At 36.8% G+C, this 15,111-nt stretch overlaps 1 protein-coding gene across 1 annotated transcript in view; it reads left to right on the top strand.

The window, feature by feature from the left end:
- The first annotated feature begins 7,212 nt into the window (after positions 1 to 7,212).
- The window catches only part of KIF24 (kinesin family member 24), a 47,524-nt gene continuing 39,625 nt past the window's right edge, over positions 7,213 to 15,111 (top strand). Inside the window, exons 1-2 of the mRNA XM_068974666.1 lie at positions 7,213 to 7,835; positions 11,409 to 11,598. Coding sequence (XP_068830767.1) covers positions 7,213 to 7,835; positions 11,409 to 11,598 — 813 coding nt within the window. The remainder of the gene's footprint in view (positions 7,836 to 11,408; positions 11,599 to 15,111) is intronic.

Raw genomic sequence — 15,111 nt, 5'->3', positions numbered from 1 at the left:
TGCTTGCAAACGAGACTCTCAACCAGGGCTAAACATTCTTGCAAACGAGGTGTTCTGCCCAGTATAGAAAACTAGGTTTAAAGAAGGTTGAGAAGTACTTGCAAACGAGACTCTCAACCAAGGCTGAACATTCTTGCAAACGAGATGTTCAGCTAAAAATCCTGTTTGTTCCCATGGGAAAAGAACATTTCTTGCACACAAAGATGTTTCTCTGATTCCTCAAAAGGAACAGACCCTGGGACAAAACGGATTCTAAGTTGATAAAAAAAGTTCCCCAAAACAAAGTCTTAGCTGCAGTAAATAAGTCAAGGTAAAGGTTATCTCGCCCTGCGCCTGCGCACTGTATAGTCTCTAAATCCTAGTGCTTGGCAGCTTGCCCTGTAGGTTGTTGTACAAAAAATATAAAATAAAATAGCTGTAAAAAACAAATGTTAAAATATAAAGATTTAAACCACTCTGCAGTGTTGGTGTTTCATTCCGTCGCCGACATAGGACACTTAGTTAAATGTGAATTTCAGATGAACAATGAGGAATTTTTTTAGTGTAATATATCCCATACTTAGGACATATTTGGTTTCTGTGTTAAGTCAGTGGAATATAAAGGAAAAAAGAAAGAATGGGGTACTGCCCTGTGAGAAAAAAGGAGACATAACAATGAAATTCACAATCCTTGTTTTTATTCTGATTTGAACAAAAAAATACTTTTGTAAAAAGATACTTTAAAATATATATGCATTATATATTTAAATATAAATAGAGATTTTCTTTTAGATAATTGGGTAAATTATATTATGGACTGAGTATAAGATACCAAAGAATTATTTTTAAACTTACTAGGTTTCCTATATATAGGTCTTTAGTTTCTTTAGGTAGATATATTCCAAAGTATTTTATTCTTTTCGTTGCAATGGTGAATGGAATTGTTTCTTAATTTCTTTTTCTACTTTCTCATTATTAATGTATAGGAATGCAACAGATTTCTGTGTGTTGATTTTATATCCTGCAACTTTACTATATTCATTGATTAGCTCTGGTAATTTTCTGGTGGAGTCTTTAGGGGTTTTCTATGTAGAAGATCATGTCATCTGCAAACAGTGAGAGTTTTACTTCTTCTTTTCCAATTTGGATTCCTTTTATTTCTTTTTCTGCTCTGATTGCTGTGGCCAAAACTTCCAGAACTGTGTTGAATAGTAGTGGTGAAAGTGGGCACCCTTGTCTTGTTCCTGACTTTAGGGAAAATGCTTTCAATTTTTCACCATTGAGGATAATGTTTGCTGTGGGTTTGTCATATATAGCTTTTATTATGTTGAGGTATGTTCCTTCTATTCCTGCTTTCTGGAGAGTTTTAATCATAAATGGATGTTGAATTTTGTCAAAGGCTTTCTCTGCATCTATTGAGATAATCATATGGCTTTTATTTTTCAGTTTGTTAATGTGGTGAATTACATTGATTGATTTGTGGATATTGAAGAATCCTTGCATCCCTGGGATAAAGCCCACTTGGTCATGGTGTATGATCTTTTTAATATGTTGTTGGATTCTGATTGCTAGAATTTTGTTAAGGATTTTTGCATCTATGTTCATCAGTGATATTGGCCTGTAGTTTTCTTTTTTTGTGGCATCTTTGTATAACATCATGTAAGAAACAAATGGCCAGTCTAGGTTTGATGCAGCATACAGGAAGCTTGGGGCTGGTGCACTGGGATGACCCAGAGAGATGGTATGGGGAAGGAGGTGGGAGGGGGGTTCAGGATTGGGAACTCATGTACACCCATGGCGGATTCATGTTGATGTATGGCAAAACCAATACAGTATTGTAAAGTAAAATAAAGTAAAAAAAAAAAAAACTTACTAGGTATAATAACGGCACTAGGGTTACATAAGAAAATACCTGTTTAGAAAATTTAGAAGTGAAATGACATATCTAGGATTTACTTTTAAAATATTTCAGGAAAGGAAAGAATAGGAGAAGCAAGTGTGGGAAATTTTGATAACTGAAGAATCTATGGGTAGATGACATGGGAGTTCATGGTACAATTCTGTTTACTTTTGTGATGTTTGAAATTTTTTATAAGGAAAGTATTTTAAAATGCTATAAGTAGATCACTATGCCTGCTGTTTGTTGGGCACTTAGTAAATGCTTTACAGAATCTGTGTACTGCATAATGAATACATTTATAGAGTACTTTTTTAAAAAATTCTTTTTTTTTATTGCAATGAGTCTTCATTGATGTGCACGGGCTTTCTTTCATTGTGATGAGCGGAAGCTACTCTCAAGTTGTGGTGCACGGGCTTCTCATTGAGGTGGCTTCTCTTGTTGCAGAGCACAGACTCTAGAGCATGCAGGCTTCAGTAGTTGCAGATCATGGGCTCGAGAGCACAGACTCAGTAGTTGTGGTACATGGGCGTAGTTGCTTCATGGAGTGTGGAATCTTCCTGAACCAGGGATCAAACCCATGTCTCCTGCATTGGGAGGCAGACTCTTAACAACTGAACCACCAGAGAAGTCCCTGTTTTTTTTGTTTTCTTATGGATCTGGGATGGGGCTCAGGTATCTATATTTCTTAAAGTTCCTGGAGTGATTCTGATCATTATCGCAGAAGAAGGGAGGAGCTGGACTTTTTGTGACATGGAAAGAAATGTGATATAAAGCGTTATCTATTTAAAAAAATTTTATTGGAGTAGGTTTACATTGTTGTATTAGTTTTTGGTGTACAGCAAAATGGATCACAGCCTTGTTGTGATGAAGGGGCTTTCATAACTCAATAAAGCTATGAGCCATGCTGTGCAGGACCACCCAAGACGGCCAGGTCATAGTGAAGAGTTCTGACAGAACATCCAGTGAAGGAGGAAATGGCAACCCAGCCCAGTATTCTTGCCGTGAGAATATGAACAGTATATAAAGGCAAAAAGATATGACACTGGAAGATTACCTGACCCCTCAGGTTGGAAGGTGTCCAGTATGCTACTGGGGAAGAAGGGAGGGCAATTACTAATAGCTCCAGATAGAATGAAGCAGCTGGGCCAAGAGGAAACAACACTCAGTTGTGGATGTATCTGGTGGTGAAAGTAAAGTCTAATGTTATAAAGAACAATATTGCATAGGAACCTCGAATGTTAGGTCCATGAATCAAGGTAAATTGGACATAGTCAAGCAAGAGATGGGAGTGCTGAACATCAACATCACTGAATCACTGAACTAAAATGGCTGAGAATGGGCAAATTTAATTCAGATGACCATTATATTTACTACTGTGGGCAAGAATCCCTTAGAAGAAATGGAATAGCCCTCATAGTCAACAAAAGAATCTGAAATCCAGTACTTGAGTACAATTTCAAAAACAACAGAATGGTCTTATTTCGTTTCCAAGGTAAATCATTCAGTATTACAGTAATTCAAGTCTGTGCCGCAATACTGATGCTGAGGAAGCTGATGTTGAATGGTTCCATGAAGACCTATAAAACCTTCTAGAACCAACACTAAAAAAAAAGATGTCTGTGTAATCATAGGGCATTGGAATGCAAAAGTAGGAAGTCAAGAGATAACCCGGAATAACAAGCAAGTTTGGCCTTGAAGTACAAAATGAAGCAGGTGTTTGTCATACCAAACACCCTTTTCCAACAACACAAGAGACAGCTCTACATGTGGACATCACCAAATGGTCAGTACCAAAATCAGATTGATTATGTTCTTTGTAGCCAAAGATGGAGAAGTGCTATACAGTCAGCAGGAAAAAGACTAGGAGCTGTGGCTCATATCATGAACTCCTTATTGAAAAATTCAGGCTTTAATTGAAGAAAGTAGGGAAAACCACTAGGCCATTAAGGTATGACCTAAATCAAATCCCTTATTATTATGCAGTAGAGGTGACATAGATTTAAGGGGTTGGATCTGGTAGAGAGAGTGTCTGAAGAGCTATGGATAGAGATTTGTAACATTGTACAGAGCCAATGATCAAAAACATCCCCAAGAAAAAGACATGCAAAAAGGTAAAGCAGTTGTCTGGGGAGGCTTAACAAATAGCTGAGGAAAGAATAGAAAAGGCAAAGGAGAAAGGGAAAGATTTACCCAACTGAATACAGTTTCAGAAAATAGCAAGGAGAGATAAGAAGGCCTTCTTTAATGAACAGTGCAGAGAAATAGAGGGAAACAATAGAATGGGAAAGACTAGAGATCTCTTTGAGAAAACTGGAGATATCAAGGGAACATTTCATGCAAGGGTGAGCACAATAAAGGACAAACATTAAGGACCTAACAAAAGCTGAAGAGGTTAAGGAGAGGTGGCAAGAGTACACAAAAGAACTATACAAAAATGATCTTAATGACTTGGATAACCACGATGGTATGATCACTTACCTAGAGCCAGACATCCTGGAATGTGAAGTCAAGTGGGCCTTCAGAGGCATCACTATGAACAAAGCTAGAGGAGGTGATGAAATTCCAGCTGAGCTATTTCAAATCCTAAATGATGATGCTGTTTAAGTGCTGCACTCAAAATGTTAGCAAATTTGGAAAACTTAGCAGTGGCCATAGGACTGGAAAAGGTCAGTTGTCATTCCATTCTTAAAGACAATGCCAAAAAATATTCAAGCTACCGTACAATTGTGTTCATTTCACATGCTAGCAAGATTATGCTCAAAATGCTTCAAGCTAGGTTTCAGCAGTATGTGAACCAAAAACTTACAGATGTACAAGCTGATTTTAAAAAAGGCAGAGGAACCAGAGATTAAATTGCCAACATTCCAGAAAAACATCTGCTTCACTGACAACACTAAAGACTTTATGTGGATTACAACAAACTATGGAAAATTCTTAAAGAGATGGGAGTACCAGATAACTTTACCTGCTTCCTGTTAAACCTGTATGAAGGCCAAGAAGCAACAGTTAGTACCAGTCATGGAACAACAGATTGGTTCAAAATTGGAAAGGAAGTATGTTAGGACTGTATATTGTCACCCAGCTTATTTAACTTCTATGGAAAGTACATCATGTGAAATGTCGGGCTGGATGACTCAGGAGCTGGAATCGAGATTGCTGGGAGAAATATCAACAACCTCAGATATGCAGACGAAACTACCCTTATGGTAGAAAGCAAAGAGGAACTAAAGAACCTCTTGATGAAGGTGAAAGAGTAGAGTGAAAAAGCTGGCTTTGAAACTCAAAAAACTAAGATAATGGCATCTGGTCACTTCATGGCAAATAGATAAGGAAACAATGCAAACAGTGACAAACTTTATTTTCTTGAGCTCCAAAATCACTGTGGATGGTGAGTACAGCCGTGAAATTAAAAAATGCTTGCTCCTTGGAAGAAAAGCTATGAAAAAACCTAGACAGTGGATTAAAAAGCAGAGACATCACTTTGCCGACAAAGGTCTGTATTGTGAAAGCTATGGTTTATCTAGTAATTATGGACGAATGTGCGAGTCAGACCGTAAAGAAGCCTGTCAGTTCAGTTCAGTCTCTCAGTCTTGTCTGACTCTCTGCGACCCCATGGACTGCAGCACGCCAGGCTTCCCTGTCCATCACTATCTCAAAGAATTGATGCTTTTAAACTGTGGTGTTGAAGAGGACTCTTGAGAGTCCCTTGGACTACAAGGAGATCAAATCAGTCAATCCTAAAGGAAATCAGTTCTGAATATTCATTGGAAGAACTAATGCTAAAGCTCTAATATATAAGCCACCTGATGCAAAGAGCTGACTCATTGGAAAATATCCTGATACTGGGAAAGATTGAAGGCAGGAGAAGAAGTTGGCAGAGGATGAGATGGTTGGATGGTCACCGACTCAATGTACATGAGTTTGAGCAAACTCCAGGAGATAGTGTAGAACTGGGAAGCCTGGAGTGCTCAGTCCACAGGGTCGCAGAGTCGGACCTGACTTAATGACTGACAGCAGTACAAGGGCTCTTGACTAGGCCTATTAGTCACATAGTGTCATTTCTACCACTTTCTGTTGGCCAAAACATGTCACAAGGCCAGCCTAAATGCAACAGAAATAAATTTCATCTCGGTGGAAAGCCCTGCAAAGAATTTTTCTTTTTTCATCTACCACAAATGGAAAAGGGCAGGATGAGTTTAGAATGTGCTTTTTAGCCCCTTTGACTGTTTCCTCTGAAGTTTGTTACTCAGGGTCCTTTAATTAACACTTTTACCTGGCCCTGACCTCTTTTTCTGTTTCTCCTAGAAGGAAGATAAAATATAAATTAAAGTGAAAAAACAGAAAAGCTTTACTAAGAATTAATAGAATTTTGGAAACTCTGAATTATTAAAAAAAAGTTTTTAGAGAAAATGTAGTTTACTTACCTTTCAATATTCTTATGTACTTGAACTTGATTAACAGTGATACGAAGAACTCCCCAGGGTCCTGACTTTAATAATAGACTAGGATTATGTGTTATTACCACATCATTTGTTAGTATTTAATTAAATAGCTTGTGTTAAATTTTTTAAACATTTTAATGTGTAGCCATTAAAATTTTTGACCATGGTATTAATTTCCTAGGTAAATTCTTTTATTCATGTTCTGTATATAGGTAGACATCTATAAACACCTGCCTTTTAGAATGATCTGAAAATCCTGAATTAGTGGATTCTGGATTAATGATGTTTTTACCTCTTTATTCAACTAACTTCTACCAGTACTCAGTATATACAAATGTGATTTTCTCTGAATTATATTCATGATCCTCTGTGAGTCACTATTTAATTTTGCTTTCCATTTTGAAATAGTTCTTAGCCTTTGTTTGTTAATCATGGGAAACAGTTGTGCGACATGCCTTGACATTAACTTGAACATCTAAAATTAGTCCCGTAACAATCAGCAGTTGGGGAGAAGGTTTCAGTAGTTTGTGGTATATGTGAAGTAGACATTGCAAGACTGGAAGGAACTCCCTAGAATAAGTAAGTGATTTGTGTTATGTGTATGTGCATGTACCTGTGTGTATACATAACTGAAAGTCTCTCTTTATTAAGCAAAGGACAGATTACTGCAAATCCATTACAAGCACGTTTATACATTATGCTATTTAATCATTTTAAAAGAAAAATGTATTTATTGAAAACCTGGAATGCTGGGATGGATTTTGCTGCATATTTCTTTTGTGGGTTTCTTTTTTTTTTTCAAGGAATAATTGTATTATATATACTATATTTCAAGTGAATGAATTTTTTTTTTTCTCTTCAGAGTTTATAGAAACAAACCTATTCACAAAAATGACATCCTGGTTGTATGAATGTCTTTGTGAAGCTGAACTAGCACAGTATTATCCTCATTTTACTGCCCTTGGCCTTCAGAAAATAGATGAATTAGCCAACGTTACAATGAAGGACTACTCCAAATTGGGAGTCCATGACATGAATGACCGCAAACGTCTCTTCCAACTTATCAAAATCATTAAGATTATGCAGGAAGAAGATAAAGCAGTCAGTAGCCCAGACTGTCGTCTTCAGACAAGCAATCTGTGTGTCAAGCCTCAGAAATCCAGATCTGGCCCTCGAAGGCAACTGCATTTTGATTCTCCTGCTGACAACAAAGACAGAACTACCAGCAACAATCAGTTTGAACTGTGTGATTTATCAGATTTTTCTGCAAGTGAACAGAAGTCTAACTACATAAAAGTACTGGAGCACATGCTACCAGATAATTCCCAGTACCATATACAAACAGGAATTCTGAATGCCACAGCCGCTGATTCCTACATACAAAAAGAAGCTAAGACTTCATCCTTTTCATCTAATTACTTTTCTCCAGTACAGGGGGATTGTGATAGTTCAGTTATTCAAAGAATCTCTCATGTTTCAGGGTATAACTATGGAATCCCTCATTCCTACATCAGGTAATAACTTTTTATCTTTTTCTTTTTTCTGGAGGGAAAGGAGCCTTAGGCAAGGCCAGGGTTCTCCATGAGCAGAGGAGACCAACTACTCCGTATTTACAGAAAATAATAGTGAACAGCTTCTGTGGTGATAATGCAGATACCTTGACTGGGGGAAATTGATGAAGAATTTGGACTTTCCAGATGGGAGAAAGATGATTGTTCATGTGCATCAAGCAGCTGCTACTTACCAGGGTCGGCTGCAGACCTGTTTTTATTATAGCATGACATGATATATTTAGTGCATCCATGAAGGTAAAATAGTTAACTTTCCTCTGCAGTAGAAAAACAAAATTACAAAATCCATAGGATTTTTTTTTTTTAGATTGTCAAATTAACTTCAACCAGGGCTCATGAAGCTTAGTTTTAAAAAACCACTGCTTTGGGGAGGGTGGGAAAAAAAAAAAAAAACCACTGCTTAATTCAGCTAGTTGAATTAAATAGGTCTTTGGAGCCGTTGATTTACCTGCAAAATTTGAAATATGGTCCTGATTTTGAGTGCTTTTTACAATTCCAGCCCTGGAAGAACAGATGAGTTTGGTCATTGCAAATAGTAAGATACTTTTGATAGCATTTACAGTTTGGGAGCCAGAGTGACAATAAGTTATTTTCACTTAGTGGTATGAGTTAGAATTTGAAAAAGGTCCCTAAGAGTTGAAATATCAAGTAATCCCTAATACTAACCTTGGTATAATAGAAAATACATTCTTTTAAAAATAATGTATATTGCCTGTTTTGTTATTTTAAAAGTTACAGTTGGTAAGTTACGGAGAAACAAAATACATTCTTAAGCCACTTTTAAAAAAAATAAGGGCTATTATTCTACCTTAAAATAGAGTATTTCCATATGGTCTTATATTGGCTAAGGTTTCAGAGGATTTCATAACCAACCAGTTCTTTTATTCTAAAAGAATAGAGACCCAATTTTAAAGGTAAAAATGTCTTCAGTAATTTGAAATACATAAATGAATTCTGTAGTTTTTCTGAAAATAAAATTTTTTTTGGCTTGGTTTAGCAAAGCACAGAGCATATAGTATTTTTTTCTTCTTTTAGTTGTGAAAGGACTAGATTGTTCTATGACCATCAATACCATGATTGTTGCTGTCCTGTTGGTTAGCTCAGCGGTGAAAGAGCAAATACTTTTTTGAATGTTAGTCTTTTATTGAACAACATATAAAAATCTAAATTGGAATTATTTATAAATAGAATGAAGATATGACTTTCCATTATTTATTTAGATAGAATGGATATTTTAGTTTAAATATTGCTGCTTTATTTATTTCACATATATAGAATACCCCCTCTGCCTGTCCTGATTCTAGATATAAAGATCATTAGAATATCTGGAGACTCTGAGACTCTTAGGGGGCAGGGTGAGTGGGAAGTCAGACAACCATAGAGTGAGCTAAGTGCTCTCACAGAGGTTTATACAATGCCAGACGCAGGACGAAAGGTGTTCAATTGAGCTTTCTCACCTTTTGTATCATCTTACTCTTTCCATTCCTTATTATATTAGAGAAATGGAGGTTAAGAAAGTTCATTGTCCCAATAATTCTCAATATTGTCTTCTCCCCTAAATTCTAAGTAGCAGCCAGAGTTTCAGAACCCTGAGAAACTCCCTCACCAACTTGAAGCTTCCTGTTAGTGAGTCATCCCTATCCGAAGAGCATTCTCTTTGGATACCTCAAATTAGGTAAGTTCAAAATAACTTATTGGACTCTGAATTTTAATGAAAGTAAGGCATTTAGAGGACTGGTTGCCCTGACTTATTTAAGATTGTGAACAGACCTAACTCTAGCTGTATTAACTTTGCATGTCAGACAGATATAGTTTATTTCTTCTAGGGAATATTGCACATTAAAACTAGAGCCTTAAAAAAGAAAAAAGCTAGAACCTTTTCGGAGAAGGCAATGGCACCCCACTCCAGTACTCTTGCCTGGAAAATCCCATGGACAGAGGAGCCTGGTAGGCTGCAGTCCATGGGGTCGCTAAGAGTCGGGCACAACTGAGCGACTTCCCTTTCACTTCTCACTTTCATGCATTGGAGAAGGAAATGGCAGCCCACTCCAGTATTCTTGCCTGGAGAATCCCAGGGACAGAGGAGCTTAGTGGGCTGCTGTCTATGGGTCGCAGAGTCAGGCACGACTGAAGTGACTTAGCAGCTTAGCAGAACCTTTTAGGATGCTTTAAAAAATGTGTTTTATTCTGAGAAATTCTCGGTGGCCCAGTGTTTAAGACTCTGTACTTTCACTGCTGGGCTTAGGTTCAGTCCTGGTGGGGAACTAAGATCCTGCAAACCCCACAGAATGGTCCAAAAAAACCCAAAAAAAGTTTTGTTTTTTTTTTCTTATAAAAAATAAAACACATGCAAAAGAAGAGAAAATACAACAGTGAACCCCCACATGCCTGTCATTCACTTTTAATGATCGTCAGGATTTTGCCATACTTCAAGCCAAAATGGTTCTTTTTTTAGATGTCTGCTATACATTGGTTAAAAAAATAATCACATGCTTCAAAAGCCTTGAGTAGCTTTTTATGCGTTATATTAGAAATTTTATTTCTTACTTTTTACTAATTTAGATCCTGGCGAAAAATAATTTTTTAGCCAGTTGGAGGTATCAGAAAATTGAAATTGATATGAAACAATTATATAGTGAAATATCCTGTGTAAAATCTATTATAAAAGGCTGTTTAGGGGTTATTAATCAAATTCTAAAGTGTAAAGGAAGGGAATGATTTGTCTGTCTCAGACATTCTAAGTATATGTGCCAAAGGCATTGGTCTTGGTAAAACATCTACTTTCAAGGATTCTCTTTTCTTGTTACCTTGCTTAAGAGGCATTTCTACATAGGTAAAGTGGTCAGTGCTTAGATGTATCATATATGCCACCATTAGGCTCAGCTAGTAAACCTGATGAATTTTGTACTCTTAACCCAAGGAATATTGCCTCTCTTCTGGATGTTAAGGTAGATGAGTTCACTGAAGACAGCCAGAGAAGAAATGTGTCTGAATAGAAGGATGAATTAGTGGTGGACAGCACCAGTCATAAAATTGTCCTGGGAGTAGGATCATGTTCTAACAAATAAACACATATCAGGGTAGGCAAAAAAAAGGAAGCAAGAGGGACAAAGGGAGGGTCAGAATATACCTGGGAGAAACACGGGGGAAATACATTGAAACCTACCACCAAATTCAAGGTATTTAATAAACCCAGGTAGGATAAAAAAAAAAAATTAGATTGAATGGTCAAGAAAACAGTAAATGTACAATAATAAGGATTGAAAGGAAGCAAGAAATTTGTATTTGGATGGGATTGAGTAGAGATGGAGATAGAAGTAAATCAGGAGGATTTAGAGCTAATGAAAGAACTTTCTCAGTGTCAGCACTTTAGTATATAACAGATATTGTGTGTATATGTGTGTGTGTGTGTTTGTATTACACCTAATTTATAACAAAATATACTGATACTTTGACCTCTTAGGTAGCTTTATTCCGTTAACTAAAAATTAAAGCCCACTTATAAACATATATCAGACAGAACATTTCAGAGAAAGAGAATCCTTGGACTGAGATGGAGAAAATCAGAGTTTGTGTTCGAAAACGCCCTCTGGGCATGAGGGAGGTACGTCGTGGAGAAATCAACATTATTACTGTGAAAGATAAAGAAACTCTACTTGTTCATGAGAAGAAAGAAGCAGTTGACCTCACACAGTATATTCTACAGGTATGATACTTTCCTTCGATGGAACTAACATTATCAAGTGTCAGGTTTTTTGTTTGAGTAGGAGTACAAATTCTGAAATTCAGTTTTTAGGTTTGAGTGTTGGCATTCATTCTGTGTGACGCTGCATTAATCACTGATAACACTTAGCCTTCATGTTTAAAAAATATAGTGCAGTAGGGGATAACACAAGCATAATTCCTCCTCTCTCGTGCAATAGAGTTGCATTATACATTCACTTACCATGCTTTATGTGAATTTAATTATACCTATTTAGTCATAAAAGAGCAAATGGGAGAATAAAAAGAGTTTAAATAATGAACTGCTGGTAGGAAGGACAGTCACTGAGTTGCCCCAGACCAACTGTGAGATGGTCACACAGTCTCCGTTCTCTCCTGTCTCTCAGTGTGAACTTACTTTGCTGAGCGCAAGTCTGAAGTTTAAAGATGGAGAGCAAAATGTCCCCAGGTTGCCAGCCAACTGCTTATTTTGATTCTTAATTATGTTTAGGCATAGAGTTAAGTTGGTAGAAATTGGGTTCCTGAACAGGCCACTTTGTATAAGGTAGATTGCAGTGAGTAAAGATAATCCAGGAATGTGATTTCACATTGAACATGTATGGGTTTAAGTAAAACACTGGTAGCTCAAACACATTAAGAAATGTTCACTCCCTGCCAGGATGATTATGATTAAGTCCAAGAACAAAGAGTTTGATATCGAAATGAATTTATTCCTGGCTCTTAGGTACCCTTTCAATAAGTCCTTCAGTCCTTCAGTCCTCCAAGCAGCATTCCATTGATGGAAGATATTATAATTTAGGCACTCTTAAAATCATGAAGCAATTAGGAATAATCTATTAAGATCTGGGAATTCAGAGTTTCTCTTACCCTGAATGTTCATATTATGTCCATTCTATTCTCTCTGTCTCTTGCTTCAAAACTCAATGACTAAGAGTTTCCTTGTGGTCTCATGGTTAGGATTTGGTATTTTCACTGCTGTGGCCAGGGTTCATTGCCCGGAAACTGAGATCCTGCAGGCCAAGTGGCGTAAGAAAAAAAAAAAGTACAAAACTCAGTGATTAGTAGGAAGGAAAAAAAAAAAAAGAGATGGTGAGTTATCTGGTGCGCAGACAATTCACCTTGGTCAGCTGAGATTTTACTCTACTGAAACAAATCCTTCAACACTGAAGTCAGGTTGTTAATCCTCTCCCCTCTTTAACACTTGCATTGTTCTTTGTTTTCTTTGCTTACCAAAATTGGTTTTCTCAGTAAGTCAAAGCAATGCAGAGTCTTTCTATGGGCACTAAATTACTAGGCCACTGTCTAACCAACTCAGTCACTTTAACAGCCTTATCGATTGCTGGTCAGTGCACAATCTATTAGCTCTAGGTGGGGTATTTATATTGAAGATGGTCCAAATGACCAATTAGTTGTAATGCTATCTAGTTCCATGGCTACTTATAGCCATAGTAATAGCCCTATCCAGTCACCATCTACCCAAGACTGCCTTAATGATGCTTCTGTCACAGTAATTCCCTCAAGGAGACATCATTTTATCTTTTGTATTTTTCCATTATCCCAAAACACAATAACCTTACTTCTTTGTCATTACCATTGGTCAATACTTATTGAATATCCATAGTTTCCATAGCTCTTTCTCTGCTGTTTGAACTTTGGACCTTTGCTGTCATAGGTCAAACTCCTTACTTGTCAATGCTTATAATATGTGTTGAGAGGCCTTTTTTCTCCCTCTCTTTCTTCCTTAAGTAGAAAGAAGAAAAGGGAAGTTCATAGCAAACGTAGCAAGTAAATATTTATCCTAGATTCTTTGGGTTTTATTTTTAATCTTATTCAGGTATTCAAACAATTGATTCATTTGTCCTTTAATTAAATATCTTAGCCTTTCAGATCTTTTGTTACTTAATATATGTGATCATATACATACATTGTGCTGTCATACTTAACCATTAAATTTTATGATAGCAACATAATGAGTGAAAAAAACAAGGAAACAGAGCTGTTTCTTTCATCCCCAATTTCTTAAATAAAGGAAAATATATATAGATTAAAAAAAGATGGTACTGAAATATATCAAAGTCAGTAGTGGCCCTCTCAGGGTAGTAAGATTTACAGATAATTTGATATTCTTATCTGTTGTAATCCATGTTTAAATTTTTTTCTGCGATCAGCATTATTACTCTTATATCAATAAAATCAGAACTTTTGAATAGGATATAGATCATGCTATGAAGAATGTCTCTAATCTCATTTTGTCCTTGAAGACAATCGATATTCTAAGTGTATCTTTCCAGAGATATTTTAGAAATACATTTATAATCTGAAAAAAAAATTCTTTAAAAAATAAGCTATGCAACTCTTATCATATCAAGGCTAAAGTGATTTTTTATTTTTTTGGCTGCACCCAGAGCAGCTTGCAGGCTCTTAGTTCCCTGACCTGGGGTTGAATCCAGGCCATAGGAGTGAAAGCCCAGAATTCGAACCATTAAGCCACCAGGGAACTCCATGAAGTGAATGTTAATCAAACTTCACTGATAAAATATGGTCAAATCAAAATGTATGTGTTGCAGAGGACTTTATGAATTACAGTAGTAATCTTGCATGTTCCCATATCTTTCATGAGAGATTCTTGCAGAAGTATTAGAAAAATCAATACTTAAGTTCTATTGGAAGGAAAAATTGTTGTTGTTGTTCAGTTACTAAGTTGTGTCTGACTCTTCACAACCCAATGGACTGCAGCAGGCCAGTCTTCCCTGTTCGTCACTATCTCCCAGAGTTTGCTCAAGCTCAGAGTTTGATGGCATCACCAACTGGAATCAATGATGCCATCCAGCCATCTCATCCTCTGTTGTTCTCTTCTCCTTCTGCCCTCAATCCTCCCAGCATCAGGGTCTTTGGCAGAGAGTTGGCTCTTCTCATTAGGTGGCCAAAATATTGGAGCTTCAGCTTCAGTATCAGTCCTTCCAACGAGTGTTCAAGGTTGATTTTCTTTAGGGTTGACTGCTTTGATCTCTTTGCAGTCCAAGGGGCTCGCAACATGCTTCACCAGCACCACAATTCAAAAGCATCAATTCTTCAGTGCTCAGCCTTCTTTATGGTCCAGTTCTCCCATTGGTACATGACTACTGGAAAAACCATAGCTCTGACTATTATGGACCTTTGTCGGCAAAGTGTTGTCTCTGCTTTTTAATACGCTATCTAGGTTGTCATAGCTTTTCTTCTAAGGAGGAAGCATCTTTTACTCTCATGGCTGCAGTCGCTGTCCACGGTGATTTTGGAACCCAGGAAAATAAAATCTGCCACTGTTTCCATTTTTCCCCATCAATTTGCCATGAAAAATCAATCTTTAGTTCTATTAGATGGAAAGATACTAATTCCTTTAATGAATAAATGTTTTCAAAAATGTTTACCCAAGAGCACTTATAGAAAGAGGAGAATAGCTGTATACTCAGTGAAATAAAGGAAAACCAAAACCAGTTTATTCCCACATTTATTTCTC

The sequence above is a fragment of the Capricornis sumatraensis genome, chromosome 6, assembly GCF_032405125.1.
Source record: "Capricornis sumatraensis isolate serow.1 chromosome 6, serow.2, whole genome shotgun sequence".
NCBI classification, from domain to species: domain Eukaryota; kingdom Metazoa; phylum Chordata; class Mammalia; order Artiodactyla; family Bovidae; genus Capricornis; species Capricornis sumatraensis.
The sequence above is the reverse complement of the archived record's forward strand: the minus strand, read 5'-3'. Positions and strand labels throughout refer to the sequence as shown.